Genomic DNA, 21,028 nt, shown 5'->3' with positions numbered 1-21,028 from the left:
CAACTAACAAATATCTCCACATCTCAAACTGCGTCAACTTTAACCACGTATTTTACTGTATATGAATTAATATTTAACATTTAGTTCGTCCTTCTGGAAGGACCCCTAATATTGTGATTCGCTACTTTAAAAAATACGCCCCGCCCACAATATGTGGATACAGCAGCTGATTGGCCATAGTTACACGTATTCTTCGGTCAGTTATGAGGTCACTGACGTCCAACCCTGGTAGCACGGTGATTTAAATTATCGATAACACCAAAATAGACAAACTCTGGTAATGATACGCTTATAAATTAAAACATAAGTTCATAACTGTGCTACAACAGTGTTTTTAAGAGATATACATTTTTTAATCTTGAAGAACGCCGTAGTACTTCCGGTGTCAGCACGTCTATCTGTCTGACTAGAGTCAATTAGAAATTCATACAAAATTAGCCCCCTTGTAACTGATTTATTGACGTGACAGTTTATGTTTTGTTCACACAGACATGGATATTACAGCTGATCGCATCCGGGAGAAACTTATTAAGGAGTTCGCGGCAGTACACGTGGTAGGTTTCTGGTTATTATTTGCATCACATGTTCTCCTAGCTTAATGTATGTGTGTGCTGTAGTGAGCAGAAACTCTCACCAGCTCTATTTAAACAATGTACAATCATTACTGTTACGCGGTCGATCTGCAAGAGTACAAACATGGTAGAATATAACTGAGAAGTTGTACAAATGTGTCATATTTATAGCGATTTACAGCATATTGCAACCGCCCTCCTCCATGGTGCAGGTTTATGTTAGCCACAGTGGTGTGTTAGAAGAGACTGGGATTTTAATATAACGTTAGGCTTAATTACTATTTATATGAGTACTGTTTCATTGAGTGTAGGCTGATACTTGATGTGAATGCCACGCAGTAGTATTGTACATGTATGGTACATACATCAGTTACCATAATATTATGGCCAATAAAAAAAAAGCACCACTAACTTGAATGATTTTCGAGTCAGTTTGATTCAGTTGTGTAATACTGTATGTGGTGCTAAGCAGCCCCCCCAGCTAATAAAACAAGTAGAACATTAACAGTTTGGTCTGTTGGTTAAGAGGACTCACTCACTCGGACTAAAACTAGACTGCTATAGTGTACAATATGAGTCAGGTAGCAAGATGGAGCACATGATCATACATACAGTAATTCAGTATTAGCAGCATGACAGTGAGCTGACTGTTGGCTGTAACTTTTATCTTGTCCACCCCAGGATGTGGAGGACACATCATCCAACAGATGTGCTGCCAGCTTCAAAGTCCTGGTGGTGTCATCCCAGTTTGAGGGCAAACCACTGTTACAGAGACACAGGTATTACACACTGTAATAATTCTTACATAACACATATTTTGCGGTTTGTCGTCAGATCTTTGGTATTAGCATAGTTTAAAAGACATTACAAGTAGGAGCAGGCCACACAGACAGCATTTATACAAAAAGATGAAGAGTGATTCCTGCTGACATAATAGAAAATCACACAGTACCTATATTAAAAAAATGTAGACCACATAATTGTATCAGTACTGTAGAGTTTATTATACATTATTATATAGCAGCTATGCTACATGACATCACTCAATATCTGTGTTGATGCACACAGAACTAGTTTGTGATTGCAGTTTATAAAACCACAGTAACCACAGTCTGTAATTGAGCTGTCAACACGGCACATTGTTGCATACAAGCACAAATATCATGACATCCTGCAGCTACGGTACAGCACAGTTACTAGTTTGACACCTTTAAAATCAGCAGGATCAAGGACATTCTCAAAAGGCAGTCTTCTTCTTTTTTTCTTTTGTTTTTGCTTATGTCCAACTACAGTATTGCAAAATGACCAGTTAGACTGGTTAAGTTACACAAAGGCATTGAGCTTGGTCTGATATTTTAGATATATTTCTCCACAAAGTTGACTAAAAATGAAAAAGCAATATATTTCTGTTTGTTATCCCAGTTGGTTTAACAATATTACCACAACAGATAAAATAGTTTGGAAAGATCTTCACACATAGTATCACAAGGTATAGGGACGTGCAGGAATGAGTCCTAAAACCAGGAAATGAGTCAGCATTTTAGCCTCCCAGTTCCCTTGTCTAAAAGTCAGTGGGAAGCCTGAAAATAGGTCTGTGGTTAACACAAGCTTAGGAGATTTTCACGTTTTATTCGATGACTTAAAATCAGAGGTGGGTAGAGTAGCCAAATATTGTACTCAAGTAAGAGTACTGATACTTTAGAACAATATTACTCAAGTAAAAGTAAAAAGTAGTCATCCAAATAATTACTTGAGTAAGAGTAAAAGAGTATTTGGTGAAAAAACTACTCAAGTACTGAGTAACTGTTGAGTAAAGTCTGATTTATTTGTAAAATAAGAACATGAACGTAATCAATCAATCAATCAAAAATAATAATCTGCAAATTCATGTATTTTAAACGATACCCCTTTAACTAAAACAAAAATAAATTAAATCTTTACAAACATAACATAAATCAAGGCACAAGAAACACAAATATATTCTTATATATACTGTACATATATATATGTGTGTAATTATGTACTCAGAGGTGGGTAGAGTAGCCAAATATTGTACTCAAGTAAGAGTATTGTTGCTTTAAAACAATATAACTCAAGTAAAAGTAAAAAGTATTTTGCATTAAAACTACTCTGAAAAGTACAATTTATCCAAAAAGTTACTCAAGTAAATGTAACTGAGTAAATGTAACTAGTTACTACCCACCTCTGCTTAAAATATGAAAGTAAATACCCCACTCGTGAAGTTTGAAGCTTTTATGTGTCCTAAAAAATGCAGTTGCTGACAAGTGGCTAAATGAACGTCATGAACATAGCCTTACAGCCTTGTTATGGAGGCAACGTTGAAGTCATGCAACTGCGGTGTAATATGTTTATAGTCTAACATTAGCCTTTTACTTGTGGTGATTGCATTTAGGCTTCAGATATCACAAAAGTAGTGTTAAGTTGTGAAGACTATCTTGCTGAACAAAACATGTATCATACATGGTTTGCCACAGAGCTTATTTTCTGCAATGATCCAAAATTCAATGGAAAAATCCAGTGACGCTAACCTCCACATCTGCCTCAGAAAAACGTCATCCCTGCAGCACTCTATAGTGGCTGTAAGATTTAAGTTTATTATGTACTTTACGTAGAGATGTGTTGTTTGGTTTTTAATGCTGTCTACAGTTCAAAACAAAATCTTGTAAGTACCACATAGATCTCTTTCTCATTGTGGCAGTATTTCATAATTTGTCAAAATCTACTTTCCTAATTTTATAACAAGAAACTTGTGTTTAAAAATTGAAAAATAAAATACAACAGTACATCCAAACCATTCAACACTTCACAAATTACAAAACCATGAAGACTCTTAACATATGTATTTGTAAACTGAATAAGATAATTGTCTGGATTTTGGCTTATTTGCAAGCAAGTAAGTATTTGTTATGGGTCAGATGCTGTGTACAGCAGAGGTTACTAAGCCTATCTGACCCGTGAGCCAATCAAAGTTTGATTAACAAGAGTAAAGATCAGATAACTAACATGAAAAGAACACTGGTCCCTTTCTTTCATGATAATATTATTTTGTGTGGAGTAAAAACAACAGGATAGCAATATCATACCATTACAATCAACTGTGCCCTTTACAACCCCCATCTCACCTCCCCATCCCATCCTTCCTTGCATGACAGTGCACAGTAATAAGTTGTATATAAATAGAAAAAAAGAAAAAGTTGGAAATAATAATATAATAAAAAAAAACAATAATTAAAATAAATGATAATAATAATGATAATAATAGCAATAATGTAAAGCGTTTACTTGACTACTGTGTTATGTATCCACTCTCCAACAGGATGGTGAATACATGCCTAGCTGAGGAGCTGAAAGAGATCCACGCTTTTGAACAGAAGACCCTCACACCAGAACAGTGGGAGAAACAGAAATCACAATGACACACACACATTTTATCACACTCACATCAGATCAAAATTTCTGCTATAAAACAGGCCTTACACCTCTCTGATATGCTGATATGTAGAACAGATTCAAATTCTCTACTTAATTTCCTGTAAATCAGCAGTATTGACATAAATGCAATGGAATGTTCTGGTGGCAATAAAACACTTGGATGCTGTATTTTGTCTTTGTTGTTTCCTGTATGTCATTTAATTTTGAAATCTTGAGGAAGTCAGTGAATATTGGATGATATTGTAATGCTGGGTTTAAGTATCTGTTTATGTGTGTTGTTTAGTAGTTATGTTATTGAAGAAGGTGTCCAGGGTAATTGGCTTAGAAATAGATTCGGGGAGGGAAAAGGGGGGTTAAGTGTGTATTTTGCTAAATTTTGCGCCAGGGTGGGGTTTTTTTGTAGTGAAGAGACACATGTTGGTGGAGAATTAGCTAACAAGAGATACAAGTAATTAGAAGCAGCAGGTTAGACACCCTACCTTTGTTGTTTTACCATGGACACCTCAACCTCAGGTTAGCTGTTGCTGTGGCAAAGGAATTAATCTGGGTTCTGTTGAGCCAGCAGACGCACATCTCTGCCTCATCGTTCTTTTTCCGTTTGCCTAGCCACCCCGCAAAGCTACGATATTTTAGATTTTTACCACTTGAAGGTCGAGTGTATAGGATTAAGGAGGTTGTGTATTGGCAGAAATGGAATATATTATTCATAACTATGTTTATTGAGTTGAGTTTATTATTACCTGAAATTAAGAATTGTGTTTTTGTTGCCTTAAAATGACCTGTTTATGTCTACATATGGAGCAGGTCCTCTTTTGCAGAACCCACCGTGTTGTTTCTGTAGGCCAGAACAGACAAACCACACACTGGCTCTAGATAGGGCTAATTGCATCGGCCACCATAGTTCTCTCAGACCAGATTAAGCAAACTTTAATACCAAAAGATTGTTTGTTTGTTTTTAAATTAATCTGTCTGGAGACACAATACATTTTTGTTCCTTATAATAAAGGTGACACAGCCTAACAAGTCTAAATTTGCCCTTCATCATTACGAATAGTTCTAAATGAGCATTCATTGATATGTTTCACCACAAAGTTGTTACCCTCCAGTGGGCTATTTATGATTGTTGCAGTGTCAGCTATAAAAGCAAATAAATCTGTCCAAGCACCACTAAATTATTCATTTACCTCTGAGACTTTTTCTTTTTTGGATTTGGAATCCATAACCAGCCTAGCTAGGAGACTCAAAACTAGCCCTGCTGTTGAGGTTCCCCAAAAATTTAGGACAAAGCGGCAGGCTGTTGACATGTGACACACATTTTAGATGATGGAATGTTAAAACTTTTTTTTATTGAGTCTATAGGCTACACATTTTTACAACTGGTAAATTAAGAATCACTTCCGGCCTACAACACTTATGAATAAAAACTGAAATGTTAAAAATAAGTGTTGTTCATTTCCATAGAGTCTGTTTTTGTCAAAGCCACATAGAGCCACTGGAGAAGGGTTAAAGAGCCGCGTGCAGCTCCAGAGCCGGGTTGCCCACCCCTGTGTGGGAAGCATGGCAAACAGGAGAAAGTTTGTTGCAATCTGCAACCTCACCACTAGATGCCACTAATCCTACACACTAGACCTTTGACTGAACTATTGCAAATTGCATTTCCCATGCTGATAAATTCATATTTCAAAATGGACTTCAGAACAACTTCACAAGAGTAAAAGCCCAAATGAGAAGCAACATAACAAACCAAGAATTTTGGGGGGATGTTTTTCCAAATCAAGGGTCTGAGGACAGAGAATGTCCTATGCTTTACAGATTGTAAAGTCCCTTAAAGGCTGATTTGTGATATTGTGCTATATGAGATATAAAACTCTAAAATTTACTTGATGGCTAAATAGACGTGAGATAGTTTTATTTTTATGCCTCTGCCCTGGGGACAGCCAGGGGTGGGGGGATTATGTTTTCAAGTTGTCCATCTGTCCATCCCATTTTTGTGATATCTCAAGAACACCTTGAAGAATTTCTTCAAATTTGGCACAACCATCCACTTGGACTCAACAATTAACTGATTAGAATTTGCTGGTCAAAGGTCAAGGTCACTGTGACATCATAATGCTCTGCAAAAATACTTTTCTGGCCATTATTCAATTTGTAGCTTCTTTGCTGCAAAATCAGTATTGGATGCATCGTCTACTATTAGAGCGGCTATGAGTCTGGACAGATGATGTAAACTGTTACTGCAACTTACTGGTTCGCAGAGGCATACAACCACAAGGTGGTAATTTTAGTTTATAGCTGAAACAACAATCTTGAACAGCAGAAGTTAGGGATCTCTAGCAGGGCTTTCGCCCAGTGATAGACCAGTAACAGGTCTATCTCAGGTCCCACTCCACAGTGTTTTTAAAGGACTCACTAGTTCTTTCAGTGAGCGACTGGTTGTGCCTCGGTGCTCAACTGAATGACTGAGAAGGTCTTTTGTTCCTGCAGCAGTCAGATATTTTAATGAACACTGTTAACTGTCCCGCTGTGGGTTTTTATGTTTTTATGTATTCATTTGTTTATTTATGTATCATCATGCCATTATGTTATTGATTATGTCTTGATTGGCCTTTATCATGTCTCAGTGGCTCTTAATCACGCTTTGATGGTCTCCTGTATTATCTGATGTGTGTCATGTTTGTGCTGTTTGTTGGCTGTATGGTTTGACCTGGTGGCAAACCAGTTTCCCTATTGGGATTAATAAATCTTTCTAATCTAATCTAATCTAATCTAATCTGTGTAAAAGTTATACAAGATCCATTTAAAAGCCCCTGACAGCAGATGGACAGGTCCATCAATCATCATCGTCAATCAGGTGAACAACATGTACAGAATGCACACTGAATATAAATTAGATGGATACATTTACAATACAAATCATCACTGTAGATTCGCTTGTGCAGATGTATGTATATTGTGTGTGTGTGTGTGTGTGTGTGTGTGTGTGTGTGTGTGTGTGTGTGTGTGTGTGTGTGTGATGAAGTCTAGTGAAGCCTCACACAAAGCATAGAGCTTTCCATGAGGTGTTATTAAGAGCGGGCAGACCCCCTGCCTGTGTGGATTTCAGGGTGACACCTTACAGCTGTGTGCTTTGATCAGTCAATGTTTTCATGTTTTCATGACATCTTACAGAGCATTAGGCGTTCAGCTGAGCATGAGTGTGTTTACTGTGTTTACCAGCTGAAAAGCATTTGACTGTAGTGTGTATTTTTGTGACTAAGCCATTAATAAACATGTATTCCAACTAGAATGGACTATAAACTTGGAAACCTTTCAGTGGGATTTTTCTCTTTACAGTCCAAAGACCTTTTTTTCATGGTATGTAATGGTAGGTATTTTTTACAAAAAAAAAAGAAAAAAAAAATCGAATTGTCACCTCCAAGTGGAAATTTGTGCCATATTTGAGGACATTCCCTCAAGGCCTTCTTCAGATATTGTGTTTACGAGAATGAGACAGATTCAAGGTCACAGTGACCTTGACCTTTGACCACCAAAATTTAATCAGTCCATTGTTGAGTCCAAGTGGACGTTTGTGCCAAATTTAGGAAATTCTCTAAAGGCGTTCTTGAGCAGGCTGGTCAGGCAGTTTTTTTGTTTTTTGTTTTCCTACAATAAGTAATGCACCCAAATTCATTCATAAACCCACAAATTTTTAAAAGTCTCAGATCACGTGACCAATGCACTGATAGCAGTAAAAAAGGAAGTAGTCCAGAGCACGTAAGGAGGCAGGTTGGGGTGGTGGATGGGTCACCCCAAAAAGGGACTTTTGCCCACGACTTTCCCGGTGAGGTATGTCCTCACTGTGTTTCTATTCCTAAACCTTACTGCATAACTTAACGTTAATGTGGGATGCAAATTCGTAGGAAATCATATAAACTCTTGTGCATGCATTTTTTGTAGAATATCATATGAGCCATTCTATGAGAATATATTGTCTTATATATCACATTCACAAGAATGGGTCAGACAGATAGACAACCTGAAAATATAATGCGTCTGGTCACGGCTATCGCTGGTGTGGAGTATGGAGAGTGTAGAACATGGGTAATCAGGTGGTTGCATTTAGGAAGATCATAACCCTTGTCTCTGTTCAAGGGTGATCACTGGTATTGGCCTGATTTGGGGTCAGTAATGAAACCTGGTGGGATGATGATTAACTATAGGAAAAAACATGTTTCACTTGTTTTATCTTTGAGCCAATCACGTTGTACTCAAAGAAATACATTCTAATGTATGACACGTTCAGGTGTCAACATATCATTTACATTCCCAGATTTATAGCATGGCTGAATGCTGATTCAGCTGACTGATGATTGATTTTATCCCTCAGTGAACAGGAGACAGAAACAAGGCAAGAGCACCAAAGATTACTTCCACCACTTACCCTCCCGAGGCCCGCTAATGGATGAGCCAACATGGGGGAGAGTGTGTGTCTTTGTCTGAGTGTGTTGAAAATGAGTTTACTCACTGCTCAGGACAGCTTGGCTCTTTTGAGAGTTGGAGAATATGACATTAACCTTGTCATTTATTCCACAGCATTTTCCCCCTTGAGAACTGTGAGTAACAAAACTAACAGTGGCAGAAACAAAACAGAATCATAGGAAATAATTATATTCAGGGCACCTTATTCTGTTTGGCTTTAGTTTTGTGTGATATCTGTGTAGCCCTATGGCTGTTATCACAGTTGCTCTGAGACGCATTTGACCACATATCTCTTGTAGTGTTAATGCTTATGCATCCTGATATGTTCCCAACAAGCACTACGTCAGTGCAGGACGTGGTGGTTGTTTTGGTGACAGCACATTAACGCTCTATAACTTAACCATTTTCCAATGAGTTGAACGAAGTGTTGCATGAACGTCCATCATTTTGCCCTATGGAAGGAGATGTGTTGAATTCTGCTGACAGCAATATTTCCAGCTGTACCGACACAACAGCTAATATGATTAGCAAGCATGCTAATAAGCAGCTAGCAAGAGTGTGAAGGTAATAACTGTGTGCAGGGCCCTTTGACCTACTAGTGTAGTGACATAGGCAGTGACAAAATCTAAACACAAGCAATCAGCTGGAGACGCATGATAAACAAAGGCGTGAATGGCGATGTGTCTCAGCTGTCCACTTGTGTTTGAATCACCAAAACACATGTTAACACCAGGAGTGTTCTTACATGGTGCACTTTTTTCAACAGGGTAGTGTTGTCTCAAATCCTGCGCTGCCATTTTGCACTTACTGGGTGTGACAACATCTTTTTTCTAACCACCTCTTCTTTTTTGTTTTCTTTTCAAAAGGCAAATTGCAAATGGATGGTGGAGCATTATTGTCAATATTTGACCGCTATCTCTGCCCACATGTAAACCAAATTTATGCCACAACATCAATGCTGAATAAAATGTGCTGCCATAGCTAGATGCAAGTTAGCTAGCTAGCGAATACTAACGTTAGCTAGCAAGCTAATGTTAGCTCGCAATATTTGTGGTACCAAATCATTACAACCTAACAAACACTACTGATGGCTACTATTCGACAACACGTACTTAGTGCAAAAACAATGTATAACTAGCAGGCTCCTCATTGTCCGCAGCCACCATATCAAAAGTTGAGAAGTTTGCTACGTCACAAAGATGGCGACCATTGAGGGCGAGAAGTGTTCATCATTCCACAATCAAATTTTGAACCATTTTGAATGTGCCAGTAGAACACTGCATTTTCCTGTATTATGCAGTGTGAACACACTTAGCACTCCTTTACACTCAAAATAATAAGTGTTTAGTACAGAAGCAGTGGCGGCTGCTGGTCTTTCAAACAGGGGAAGCTCACTTTAAAGGGACAATGTGTAACATTTTCAGTTGTTTGTAGGCAAACATTGATGTCTGCATTCATAAATATGTCATCATTGGTGTGCTATTACTTCCACTAATAATCTGACTTATTCTCCTAAAAGGAGAATTTAGGATTTGTGTGGGCAAGTCATCTGGGGGGTTCCATAACGTTTTGCCATCTTGAGAATACATCCGCTAGCAAGGGACATACAACCCTGCCTTCGGCGTTTTCTTTGAGAGCCAGGCCAGTGTCTGTGTAGGAGCCTGAATGAATACTCTATGAAGTATTGGATGACATGGTTTCATCAGTGTTATCATAGCTTTTTGATACACAGCGGCAACCGTTGTTGCAATACACGTTTGAAACAGTGAGGCGCTAGGGTGCGCTATCCCTTTGAATGCAATATACAGTACGATTTCAATGTTAGATGGGAGAAATTCCTACACACTGTGGCTTTAAGTTTACATCATAAAATCTGTCATATTGTAGCAAGGCAGTAACTTATAAAAGGAACATTTAATTGAAGCTGTTTTTCAACCACACTCATGCCATAGAACCACAGCAAAACACACAAAGATTTTTGGATGGGTTTAAACACCTGAACTGTACTGTACAAACAGTGAAAATGAGCTATGTCGACTATGGAAATAAGGAACTCCAGACAGCACTCCGTCAGAAGACTCCACTCATAAATATCCGCATTGGACTGAGCTCGAAATGTGAAGCACTGTCAGTCACAAAGGGGTTCAGCCTTTTAGACAATTCCTCCAATCATCATGCAGACACCGAGCGTCCTCTCCTGCCCACCACTCCTTTAGGTCCCAGGGAAGCTGAGCCTCCCTGGAAGTGACGATTTTGTCGCATTTATCCAATGACCATCTCACTTTGCTGCATGAAAAAAACCTGCTCAGCGCTGTTTAATAGGAATGCTTGGAGGCTCCGCACCCACCGTGCTGACATGAATGTATGACGGGGAGGTCGCGTTTGAAAACTGGTGATAAACAGCTGATGTCTGAACATCATAGTCATGATGTTAAACGCATCCTAGCGCACATTTAATGCAATGTAAATTCTTATTTTAATGTAAATTCAATAGTGCATATTTGACCATTTCTTCTATGAAACTTTAGGGGAAGTTCAGCATCCCTTGTTTTCTCAGAGCAATCGCCCCTGTATAGAAGTATGCGATTTGAGACATACTGGAGGTGTAAACAGGCCCTTAGAGTACATCCATACTAATCTGGTGCATGCCCACTATATGAGACCTATTCACCTAAACTCTGAACACCCTGCACCGCTGGTTGCTCGTGGCTGCAGCTTGATTGGCTGTCTTGCTGTGAGCACCATTTTCAGATTGTCATGCCCTCTTGCCGCATGGCTAACTTGATCTGCACCGCAGGTATCCCAGCATGCTTTGTGAAACTAATCAGTTGCTTCCAAAACATAAAGAAAGGGAGCAAATTTGTGATTGCATATAGTGGTCACGCTCCATAAATCTGTAAACGGATCCTTTTCTCTCTGTTGTCTCTGTTTTGGTTGTATTAGACTCAGCATTATGTGACCAAAACTATAAAAAGTAGGGATGCACGATAAAATCAGCATGTCATCGGTTTCAGCCAATATTGGCCTTAAAATGAACTACTGGAAGTGGCCAACATGGTTTTTGTTATTTTGCACAATTAATGACTTTTACATACATTGAAAAGTATTGTATTGGGGGAAAAAGTGGATATATTGATATCAGTATTGGTTATAGGCCAAATAAGTTGTTATATATTGGCATATCAGATATCGGCAAAAATCCAATATCATGCATCCCTAATAAAAAGCAACCACCAAAAACAGGCCATCAGGCTGTGATTTAGTTTCATTATTTCCCAACTGAATAGAGGACGAAGATGAAGAGATTTAGCTGTTTTGTGTTGTTCAGGTGTGGGTCGTTTTCACACAAAAATGGCTTTTTAAAATTTAATGTGGACGTAGACTAAAGTGGTTTTCTCCAGGAAGCAATCTAGGCTAGCTGTTTGTCCCTGTTTTCGGTCTTTGTGCTAAGCTAGGCTAAACACAAACTAGCCCTTATCCAAAACAGCCATACTGCATATCAGGCATGCATCACTATATCCTGGAGTACAGTCACTGAGCAGCTCATAATATTCAGTACTATGGGAACAGAAACAGCTGGAGGAAATGTTTGAGCAGGTTTTTTAGTGGGTGCAAAGTAATGGACTAATACGACCAAAGGGGAATCCATGCTAAATAAGTAAAATGTATTTATCACAACTGGAAAGCTGTGCACTGTTTTATTGTTTGTTAGTTTTTCTTTGTTTGTTTATTTGTTTTACTTTTTTTTATTACTTCACAGCTACCTGATTATTTACGTGAGTATATACTGTAAAAAAGCTTTGTGGGGTCAGACTGGTAGGCGTCATTCTTAAATCCACAGGAGGAGAAATGAATCCCCTGCTGTATTAGGACTTAGATGGCAATAAATCAATAAACAAGCCATGTGTGGTCGGAGATGTTAAACTTGACCGCTTGATTTCTCTGCAGGAGCTGACTATTCCAGTAACCCACACACAGCCTGCTTCACACATGCAATGAAGTGAAAGGCAGAAGGAGTTGGCTGAGCAGGAGTGAATACATCAATTATGTTCCATTAGTCCAACCACCAGCTGATCTCTGTTAAAACACCTCCTGGCAGGGTATCTCTCGGGCTGGAGCTCTGTGTTTGGACTACATTGAAAATCAGCGTAGTGTGAGTAGCTGTGGCTTGCACATCTGCTCAAGAGGGTAATGCTGCTCTCTCCATTGGGATTAATGACCTTGCTGCGCACAATGTTGAATTTGTGCTTTGGTGTGAATACCCATGACAATGAATCATGGGTTATCAGACTGTAAACACTGGTGCCTCAGCTGATCTGAATGGTGTATCATGTTCAAGTTATGTTTACCATGGACAGTGGCTTAGGTGCTAGAACTTTTGATGATGGGAAAACTGTTTGAATGGAGTGAATCTGTGAAGCGGTGATGGCAACCATGTAATTTTCATCTTGTAAAACAAACAACGATGTCGGCCTACAGGGCAAAAGTCATGGTAGTACACAAATAATTGCCTGTATGGACAGAGATGTTCACAATGTGATTTTCTGTAAGTCTAAATGACATTCAGCAGTTCCCTGTCTTATCAGTCTCCCTCAACTTGTTTGTGTATGTATGAGCCCTGTGGTTGTGGTGATTCGCTGGTCTTGCCATTGAAATTTAGCAGCAGATCCAGCTACAACACCCTTTAAATAGTGTGCAGACTGGGGCGTCGGTAGCGCAGTGGATAGTGCCAGCGCCCCATGTACAATGGCGATGCCCTGTCACAGCAGTTGCAGGCTCGACTCCCGCTTGGCCCATGGGTAAAAACTGTCTCTGAGTCTGTTTGTAAAAAAAAAAATTGTATTTCTCAATTTTTCATCCTTCCTATATTTTATGTGAAATGAAATTTTATCCTCACAGCATGGCAAATAATGTTTCAGTTACTAAATAAGTGATATTATATTTGAAGAAACATGCATGGTATACAGTTTGTCACTAGTGTAAAAATGACATTACATTACTTTCTGTCTTTATATTATATTATATTATAGTCTAGCCTAGGTCACTGTTTTAGTAAGTCAGAGGCTCATATTTACTTTGGTGAACAGCAGCAGCTCAGGTAGTGGGGTGAGATAAGCCTTTAGTAAGACAAAAAAAATGTTAGTGAGACAAATACTCTTTGAATTATTGAATATTATGAATATAACAATAAGAATAACTTTTTTCATCCCCAAGGGGAAATTCAATTAAAGGCAAAATATATGTTGATATGTTTAAAATAGTTACTATACCTTTTTGGCCATGTAAAGGCATTGTAGTTTCTGGAGGCAAATGTTCAGGAAGTGTTATGTTTGGCATACGTTGTTTGTTTGTTTGTTTTTGTTTTGTTTTTTTCCAGATTACTTAACGTTGGGTAACCTTTGACCAAATTTGTTTGGTTTTTTTAGGTGTCCAGTGAATTGCCAGTCATTTGGTGGTCTGAGGGTGGTCAGCTTTCTTTCTATCGCCTTCTGTCAGTGCAAAGAGGACTCTGTGTGTGTGTGTGTGTGTGTGTGTGTGTGTGTGTGTGTGTGTGTGTGTGTGTGTGTGCGCGTGCGTGTGCGTGCGTGTGTGTGTGTGTGTGTGTGCGTGTGTGTATTGTGTGTGTGTGTGTGTGAGAGAGAGAGATATGGTGCTGGGAGATGAAAAATAGTGTTTATGTGAACACAGACCAAGGTGAAGGGTCGTCGCCCTGCCAGAAGCAAAGGCAACTTCATCTTCCTCAGCCCTGCCAGACTCAAAGGATACATGCATGGTGTGTCGACAGCCCTGCCAGACGCAAGGGCTACCTGCGGCATCGCCAGCCTTGCCAGATGCAAAGGCCAGCCCTCAGGATGGAAAAAACGCCTATCAATCCACAGTGCAAAAAATGAGGAGATACAAGTCCCAGTGCAAGATGCTACCTGGGGTCCTTAAAGCCCCGCCAGACGCAAAGGCTACCTAAGGCTTTGCTTGCCCAGCCAGACGCAAAGGCCAGCCCTCAGGGTTAAAAGGGTCAATCCAGTGGTCCCCATGCAATACGCTACCTGGGGTGTCACCAGCCCTGCCAGACGCAATCCCTGGTCCTCATCATGGCAATCTACCCTGCATTTAGAGGCTCAACATCTTCCAAGGGGTTAGTATCAGGGCAAGCAACAGCTGCTCCTTATGCTGCAGTAGGAGAAGCAGCTTGAGGAGCAGCTTAGGGAGCAGCTCAAGGAGCAGCTCGAGGAGCAGCTCGAGGAGCAACGTAAGCATCAGTGGAGGGATGCAGATCAGCAGGAAGAAAAGCAGGAGGGAAAGAAGGAGGAAACACAGAAGGGAAGGCAGGAGGAAACACAGCAAGGAAAACAGGAGGAAACACAGGAGGGAAAGCAGGAGGACAAGTAGGAGGAAACACAGGAGGGAAAACAGGAGGGGAATCAGGAGGAAGCTCAGGAGGGAAAGGAGCATAGGGATAAGCATAAGCAACAGGATGCAGCACAGCATAGAGAGCAGGGTAGTCAGCAGAAAAAGGACGAGCAGGACCCTCCACCCTAGGGTGCAGTGGTGGGAGCTGACGCTCGGCCTCTAAGTTACCTCGCAGAGGCTGAGCCTCCTGACGCCTGACCACGTCATCCACCCCAAGAGGCAGGACTGGGTAATCGAGGGGGCTTACAGCAACAGCAGACGCTGTTCCCAGAGGCCGAAAGAAGCCACCTGAGGGAGAAAAAAGATTATTTAAATAAAGTCACATTCTCCACTTCATAAAACAGACTCATTTGTTGAATCTCAACAAATCAGCTGTTGTTGTTACAAATACTCTCTAAATTATCTGTATGCAGACTATCCACAAAAAAATGTAGAAAATGTAACCCACAGTTCTACATAATAGTAACCATGTTCACATGTTGTTTCTTATAACCGCAATAAAAGTCACACTATATGGTCAGAACAATCAGCCACACTTCTGTCATGGGAGAAGAGATGATCTGACACTGTGGGAACTGTGTGTTTCTAGGAGAATGTCAGTGCCTCCAAGATAAGCTGTGTTAAACACTGAGATAGCCAAAACGTTAGAGCGCACAGACCTGCGCGCGCAATTACGCACGATAAAATGGGCACTTTAATTTAAATAAATTATGCACAATCAATAAAAGGGCCTCTCCAGAAAATAGTCACACCAAAATCGGTGCTTCTTGGCACACTAATTGTTTATATTCAGTTAACGTCACTCTCCAAATTTATGAGCTGCAAATCACACGGTGCGGAGGAGACGGTGACACTTTGGACGCAGGACGCGCACTGTTACTACATGAAAAAACCACCCTCACCTCGCCCTTTCATAAGAAAATACCACATGAACGAGCGAAGCATATTTCAATATTCAGACAATACTAACATGTCAGGCACAAGCTCTGAGTGAAGACTGAACAGCTTTGGTTGTCGGTCCAACAACTGTCACAGACTTCAGTTCACTTCATCTCTTTTATCAGACTCATATCCATCTGTTTGTGCATTTTGTGGAATTTCGAAAAAAAAAAATAGTTTACTAATGTGACAAATGTTAATTTAAAAGGACCCGACAACAGCTCCGGATACATTTTAAGCAGCATCTTTAACTATCCACACAGAGGAACAGGGCCCCGTCTGTTTCCACCTGTGCGTTCTACGCTCCTAAACGTTCCATGGTTTCCATGGCGCACAAGATAAACACATTTTGGGCATCATTCGAAACTGGCCCTGTCGCCATCTTTTTCCTAAAAGAATTTTGACGACGAATTTGGAAAAGTCATGCCCTAAAATAAAGATAACATTTTTTCAAATCACTACACCATTGTTAACACCTTCCACACCTGTCCCGCCACATTCAGCGTATTCATAGGCTATAAATATAACATAACATAACATATAAATATAATAATTATTTTACACCGAGAAAAAGTCGAGTTTCACTAAAAACAACTGTGTTTTCCCAACAGGTCGACTAACATAGCTGACCATCTTTACATTCAACAATGAACCATAGCTAATTAGGCTAAATAATTTTTTAGCTGATATTCTCTTTTAACGGTTTGAGGAACATTAATAAAAAGGCTAAATTTGACATGATATTAATAAAAGACGTCTTACCGGCAGAGGAAGTCATCCACCGCCTGACTCCGGCCAGCAGGTGCAGCACCATAGGGGGTCCGGACGCCATGTTGTCCGCAGGTAAGGTTTGGTATTGTTTAAGTTGACCTCGTTAGGTTTTTCTTCAGCTCAGTTATTCAACAGTTTGTTCTTGTTTTCAGCTTTCCAGCAAAAGGTTTCGCAGCCCAACTTGTGTCAAGTTCAAGTGCAAAAGAGGATTCTGAACGGCCTGCAGCCTTTATATACCCTCAGCAGAGCCGTTCTGTTGCCATGACTTTTACTGACGCACGTGCGTGTGCATGCATGAGTGAATGACAGATATTATGTACAGTAAATAGGTGGTATATGGAAGCTGTTGGGCATTTTTGTGTGTACTGTGGGTGTTTCCATAGACAGGTGATGTGTATGAGCTTTCAGAAACACCTGATGTACCACTGTATGATGAACACACACATCCATGTCAAAACAACATTTTAAAAAAAAAAATTTAAAGATTTTTTTTACTAGCTTTACAGCAATATTTAAACTGATATTTGTTTGTTTGTTTGTTTGTTTGTTTGTTTGTTTGTTTGTTGTAAAATGTTGAATTGTCTTGTACTTTGTATTTTATTGTATTTTACTCTGTATTTTACTCTGTAAGGCAACCTTGAGTGTCATGGAAGGCGCCCAGAAATAACATTTATTATTATTATTATTATTATTATTATTATTATTATTGTTTGTGAACTTTATCACATTTACTTTTCTTGTAAAACAAATATTTAATATAATGCCACTGTTAAATCTAAATGTTAAATCTATATCTAAATGTCCTTTAGAGGCGATTTGCCTTTAAAAAGGGAGCCTCATAGTTTTTATCGTTTTCCAGATGATCCAAGAGGGTTTTTACATAATTTATTAGGCTTGATAAGAAGGAAACTTTTCTCAACACATGGGAAAAAGAAACGCTTCATCATGCTGTTCATACGTGGCTTTCACTGAACAGGAAGGAGGGGGGAAACTGTCATCTGAAAAGTAACTAATATGGTCATGGTTGGTGTTTAGCTGTTTGGACTTCAGGTCAAATTAGTGAGTAAAGCCTAAACACACACTTTGGGCCTTAATGCTATTATTATTCCTCACACACAACTTCAGCATCAGATTGAAATCATCATCAAACACTACAATCATGTGCTTTGACAGCACAGCAGGTCTGAGTCACTGCGGCAGATTACAAAGTTTCTGTCCCTTCTTTGTTCAAAGTATTCTTAGAACATTTGTGAATATGGCCCCCAGTCCTCATTGATGCCTCCCCAGTGAGAACTGCCTGTTGTGTTGACTGGACAGCCTCATCATACTGAAGGCCCTGTAGCTGGGAGTTCAAGCCAGGTGACCACCAGAATACTTCTCCACTGTGGTTTTAGATGTAGAAACCCAAGTTGTGTGCGTCTTAGTTTTGGTGTGCACAGTTGAGTTTCTATTCAAACTGATCCATGTAACATTAACTCTTCTCCAACGCATTTGATTTTAATAATGAAAAACCTGCACAAAACTTTAAATGTTTTTACATGAGCATTTGAACTTTATGGGTCATTATGAGTTTGTTTCACATTTTATTACATTAAAACTAGTTATTACATTATGAGTTTAAGTCAGATGTTATCAGTGGAGGAAGAAGTATTCAGATCGTTAACCTAAACTACTACCTAGTACTACCAAGCTGTGCAAATACTCCACAAAGTCCTGCCTTCAAAACCTTACTTGAATAAAAGTATGTCAGTAGTTTGTGTAAAATGTAATTAAAATATCAGAAGTAATATTGTGCAGTAAAATGTCCCCTGTGAGTGTTTTATGGTTTTATCTTCTGCTGCATTAATGTGTATGCTGCATTTTACTGCTGTAGATGTTCAAACTCTTCAATGTTCTGTTTGGTAGAGCACTTTTTTTAGTCTCTATATCATCATGAAAACTGTGTTGAACTTAACCTGATTGAGCTATCTCTGCCATTCAGTTTAGGTAGGCCTATGTTATGACAGCATAGCCTACCTATTTAACAAGCTAACTCACTAACATTCTGGCCTAACGGTAAAGGTAACTGTTACCATAGCCTACCCACTTAGCAAGCTAACTCATACATTTTCTGGCCTACTGGCAAGCTTACTTGTTAGCATAGCTTACCTGCTTAGCAAGCTAACTCATAAACGTTCTGGCCAATTGACAAGCTTATTTGTTAGCATAGAGTACCTACTTAGCAAGCTAACTAGCTAACATTCTAGGCTATTGGCAAGCTTACTTGTTAGCAGAGCCTACCTACTTAACAAGCTAATTACTAACCCTGTAGTAGCTTACAAGGTTTTCTTTCCGTGTTACAGAGGATTGTGTTCAGTTGTCCTAACTTCAGTTTAGAAAACTAGCTTAGCTCTGACGAAGCACAGGAGCAGCGCACTGATGATGATGTCAGACTGAAGATGGAGACGGAGTGAAACAAGTTGACAATTCTGTCTGATATCAGGCAGTACAGTGCTCCAGGGGGGACATTTTTCCGTAGGCCAACGCGGAAGTTAGCAACACCCTGGTTCCCTATCATCAAAAATCCAATTGGATTTTGTTACTGGATTGTTGATTACTGCAGAAAATAAGCTCTGTGGCAAACAAACATTTATGATACTCATTAATGAACACAGATTTTGTGATTTTTGAAGCCTAAATACAATCGCCAGAAGTAAAAAGCTAATGTTAGGCTATGAAGAAATTGCACTATGGTCACATGACTTAACATAGAGCTTGTAAGTTGTGTGTTTCCGTTTCCGGTACATGAGACCTTAAAAATCGATTTCTCATAATGTGTTTCAATGGCTAGATGAAAATTATTTTCTGGTCCCGTTTGAATTGTGCCATGAATTTCACATATGTTGTTTGTGAATTTTTAATGTATTTTTTCGTGCAAAGAAGGCTACAATTTAGCGGGAAGAAATTTGATACTGTTAGGTTTTGTGTGAGAGCGCTTTGTGGACTACAGTTCTTCGCTGCTCCCGACGCGTAGGATATACGTCACCACTCGCAGTCGGAACATGGCTGTGTCTCTGGTACACTTCACCGCCTTCTTCCAAGGAGAGGACAAAAGCCTTAAGCGTGGCGTAGCGAAAACCACTACAAGTCTGCACATGTGGAAAGTTTCAGCACACCCGCATCTTGATCTGATGGCTCCGTACATCGTGGCAGAAGACGCAGCAGCAGCACTGTGAGTTGAGAAGTGGAGGGAAAGTGTGATGACGGGATGTCACATAGGGGACATGTAGTCTTTCTCAATACGTTGTTTCCACAGCCTTTAACTGAAGAATCATACAATAAACTGTCAAACTCTTAACATGAAAAAATATTATTTAGACCCACACAAAACATTTGTGTAATCCAAGGCATTCAATGACTGGGACCAGAAAATAATAATTTTCTCTCCATTACTCCCATTCATATTCTCCGAGCCTATAGGTCCCATGGGGGTCTACCGGAAGGGGCGTGACTTACGAGCTCTATTGCCACCACAACTAGGCTTTAAAGCCATTTTGTAGAGTCATTTAGCCACTTGTTAGCAACTGCCTTTTCAAGACACTTTCAGTCACTTGTGTTTTTGTTGCTGAGTCTTTTGAATTTTAAGGCCCAGCTAGGGACGGGCATTGCAAACTAGCTGAGGCTATAAATGCTGTGGTGTGTGGCATTTATGTATGCTACATGTCCCTATACCAATAAACATTAAATAAAATAAATAGTAGGACAATACAGCACTATTCTGACTTTAGACCAGGTTTTTGTTGGTCAATAGTGCAATCACTTTCTGCTGCCTTGTAATAGTAATATGGCAATAATGCACCTGAGCACATCTCATCTTGGGATGTACATGCCCATGGGCACACAGAGGAGTGCAAGTTGATTTGCTACTTGCACAGTGTTGGTGCTGGCTGTGAAAATGACTACTGTGTTGGTATAAAACTAGCACTGACAGTTGCACTGCACTGTGCGCTGCTTTGTGCCGGGTGGAAGATAGGATTCTTCATGTCTACATTCAGTCCACATGACAGTATGCATGTATTGTCGAATTCTACAGGTAACAAATTGTAATTTAAATCATGTGGTATACAGTGTACTGACATACGAAACTCATCAGTCTTGTCTATTCACAGAGGAATAAATGACTTTGCTGTGCTTTTATTGTTTTACAGTCACAACAGTCAATATAAAGTGCAACATTTCAACCCTTGCGGGTCAGAACTTATATTAGCAAACATCTGCAGCATCCTCCCACATATGTACACACACACACACACACACACACACACACACACACACACACACACACACGGACAATCTCAATAAGGAAACTGATGGAAAGTTATAAATGATGGACCCCATATTAAAAAAAGTGTCCCATTGCTCCGTCTTCTCAGTGTTGGTTGAGCTCA

General features: G+C 39.6%; 1 protein-coding gene across 2 annotated transcripts; it reads left to right on the top strand.

The window, feature by feature from the left end:
* Positions 1 to 155: 155 nt before the first annotated feature.
* Positions 156 to 4,193, top strand: zgc:112271 (uncharacterized protein LOC553698 homolog). Of its 2 annotated transcripts, XM_050067981.1 has the most exons (4): positions 156 to 277; positions 490 to 554; positions 1,254 to 1,351; positions 3,910 to 4,193. In XM_050067981.1, the coding sequence occupies exons 2-4, from the start codon at positions 492 to 494 to the stop codon at positions 4,007 to 4,009; spliced, it is 261 nt and encodes an 86-aa protein (XP_049923938.1). In that variant the 5' UTR covers positions 156 to 277; positions 490 to 491; the 3' UTR covers positions 4,010 to 4,193. The 2 variants fall into 2 exon arrangements, with proteins under 2 accessions (XP_049923938.1, XP_049923939.1); XM_050067982.1 differs by lacking the exon at positions 156 to 277 and having other exon boundaries at positions 355 to 554.
* Positions 4,194 to 21,028: the final 16,835 nt, after the last annotated feature.

Source organism: Epinephelus moara, chromosome 17, assembly GCF_006386435.1.
Source record: "Epinephelus moara isolate mb chromosome 17, YSFRI_EMoa_1.0, whole genome shotgun sequence".
Taxonomy (NCBI): domain Eukaryota; kingdom Metazoa; phylum Chordata; class Actinopteri; order Perciformes; family Serranidae; genus Epinephelus; species Epinephelus moara.
The sequence above is the reverse complement of the archived record's forward strand: the minus strand, read 5'-3'. Positions and strand labels throughout refer to the sequence as shown.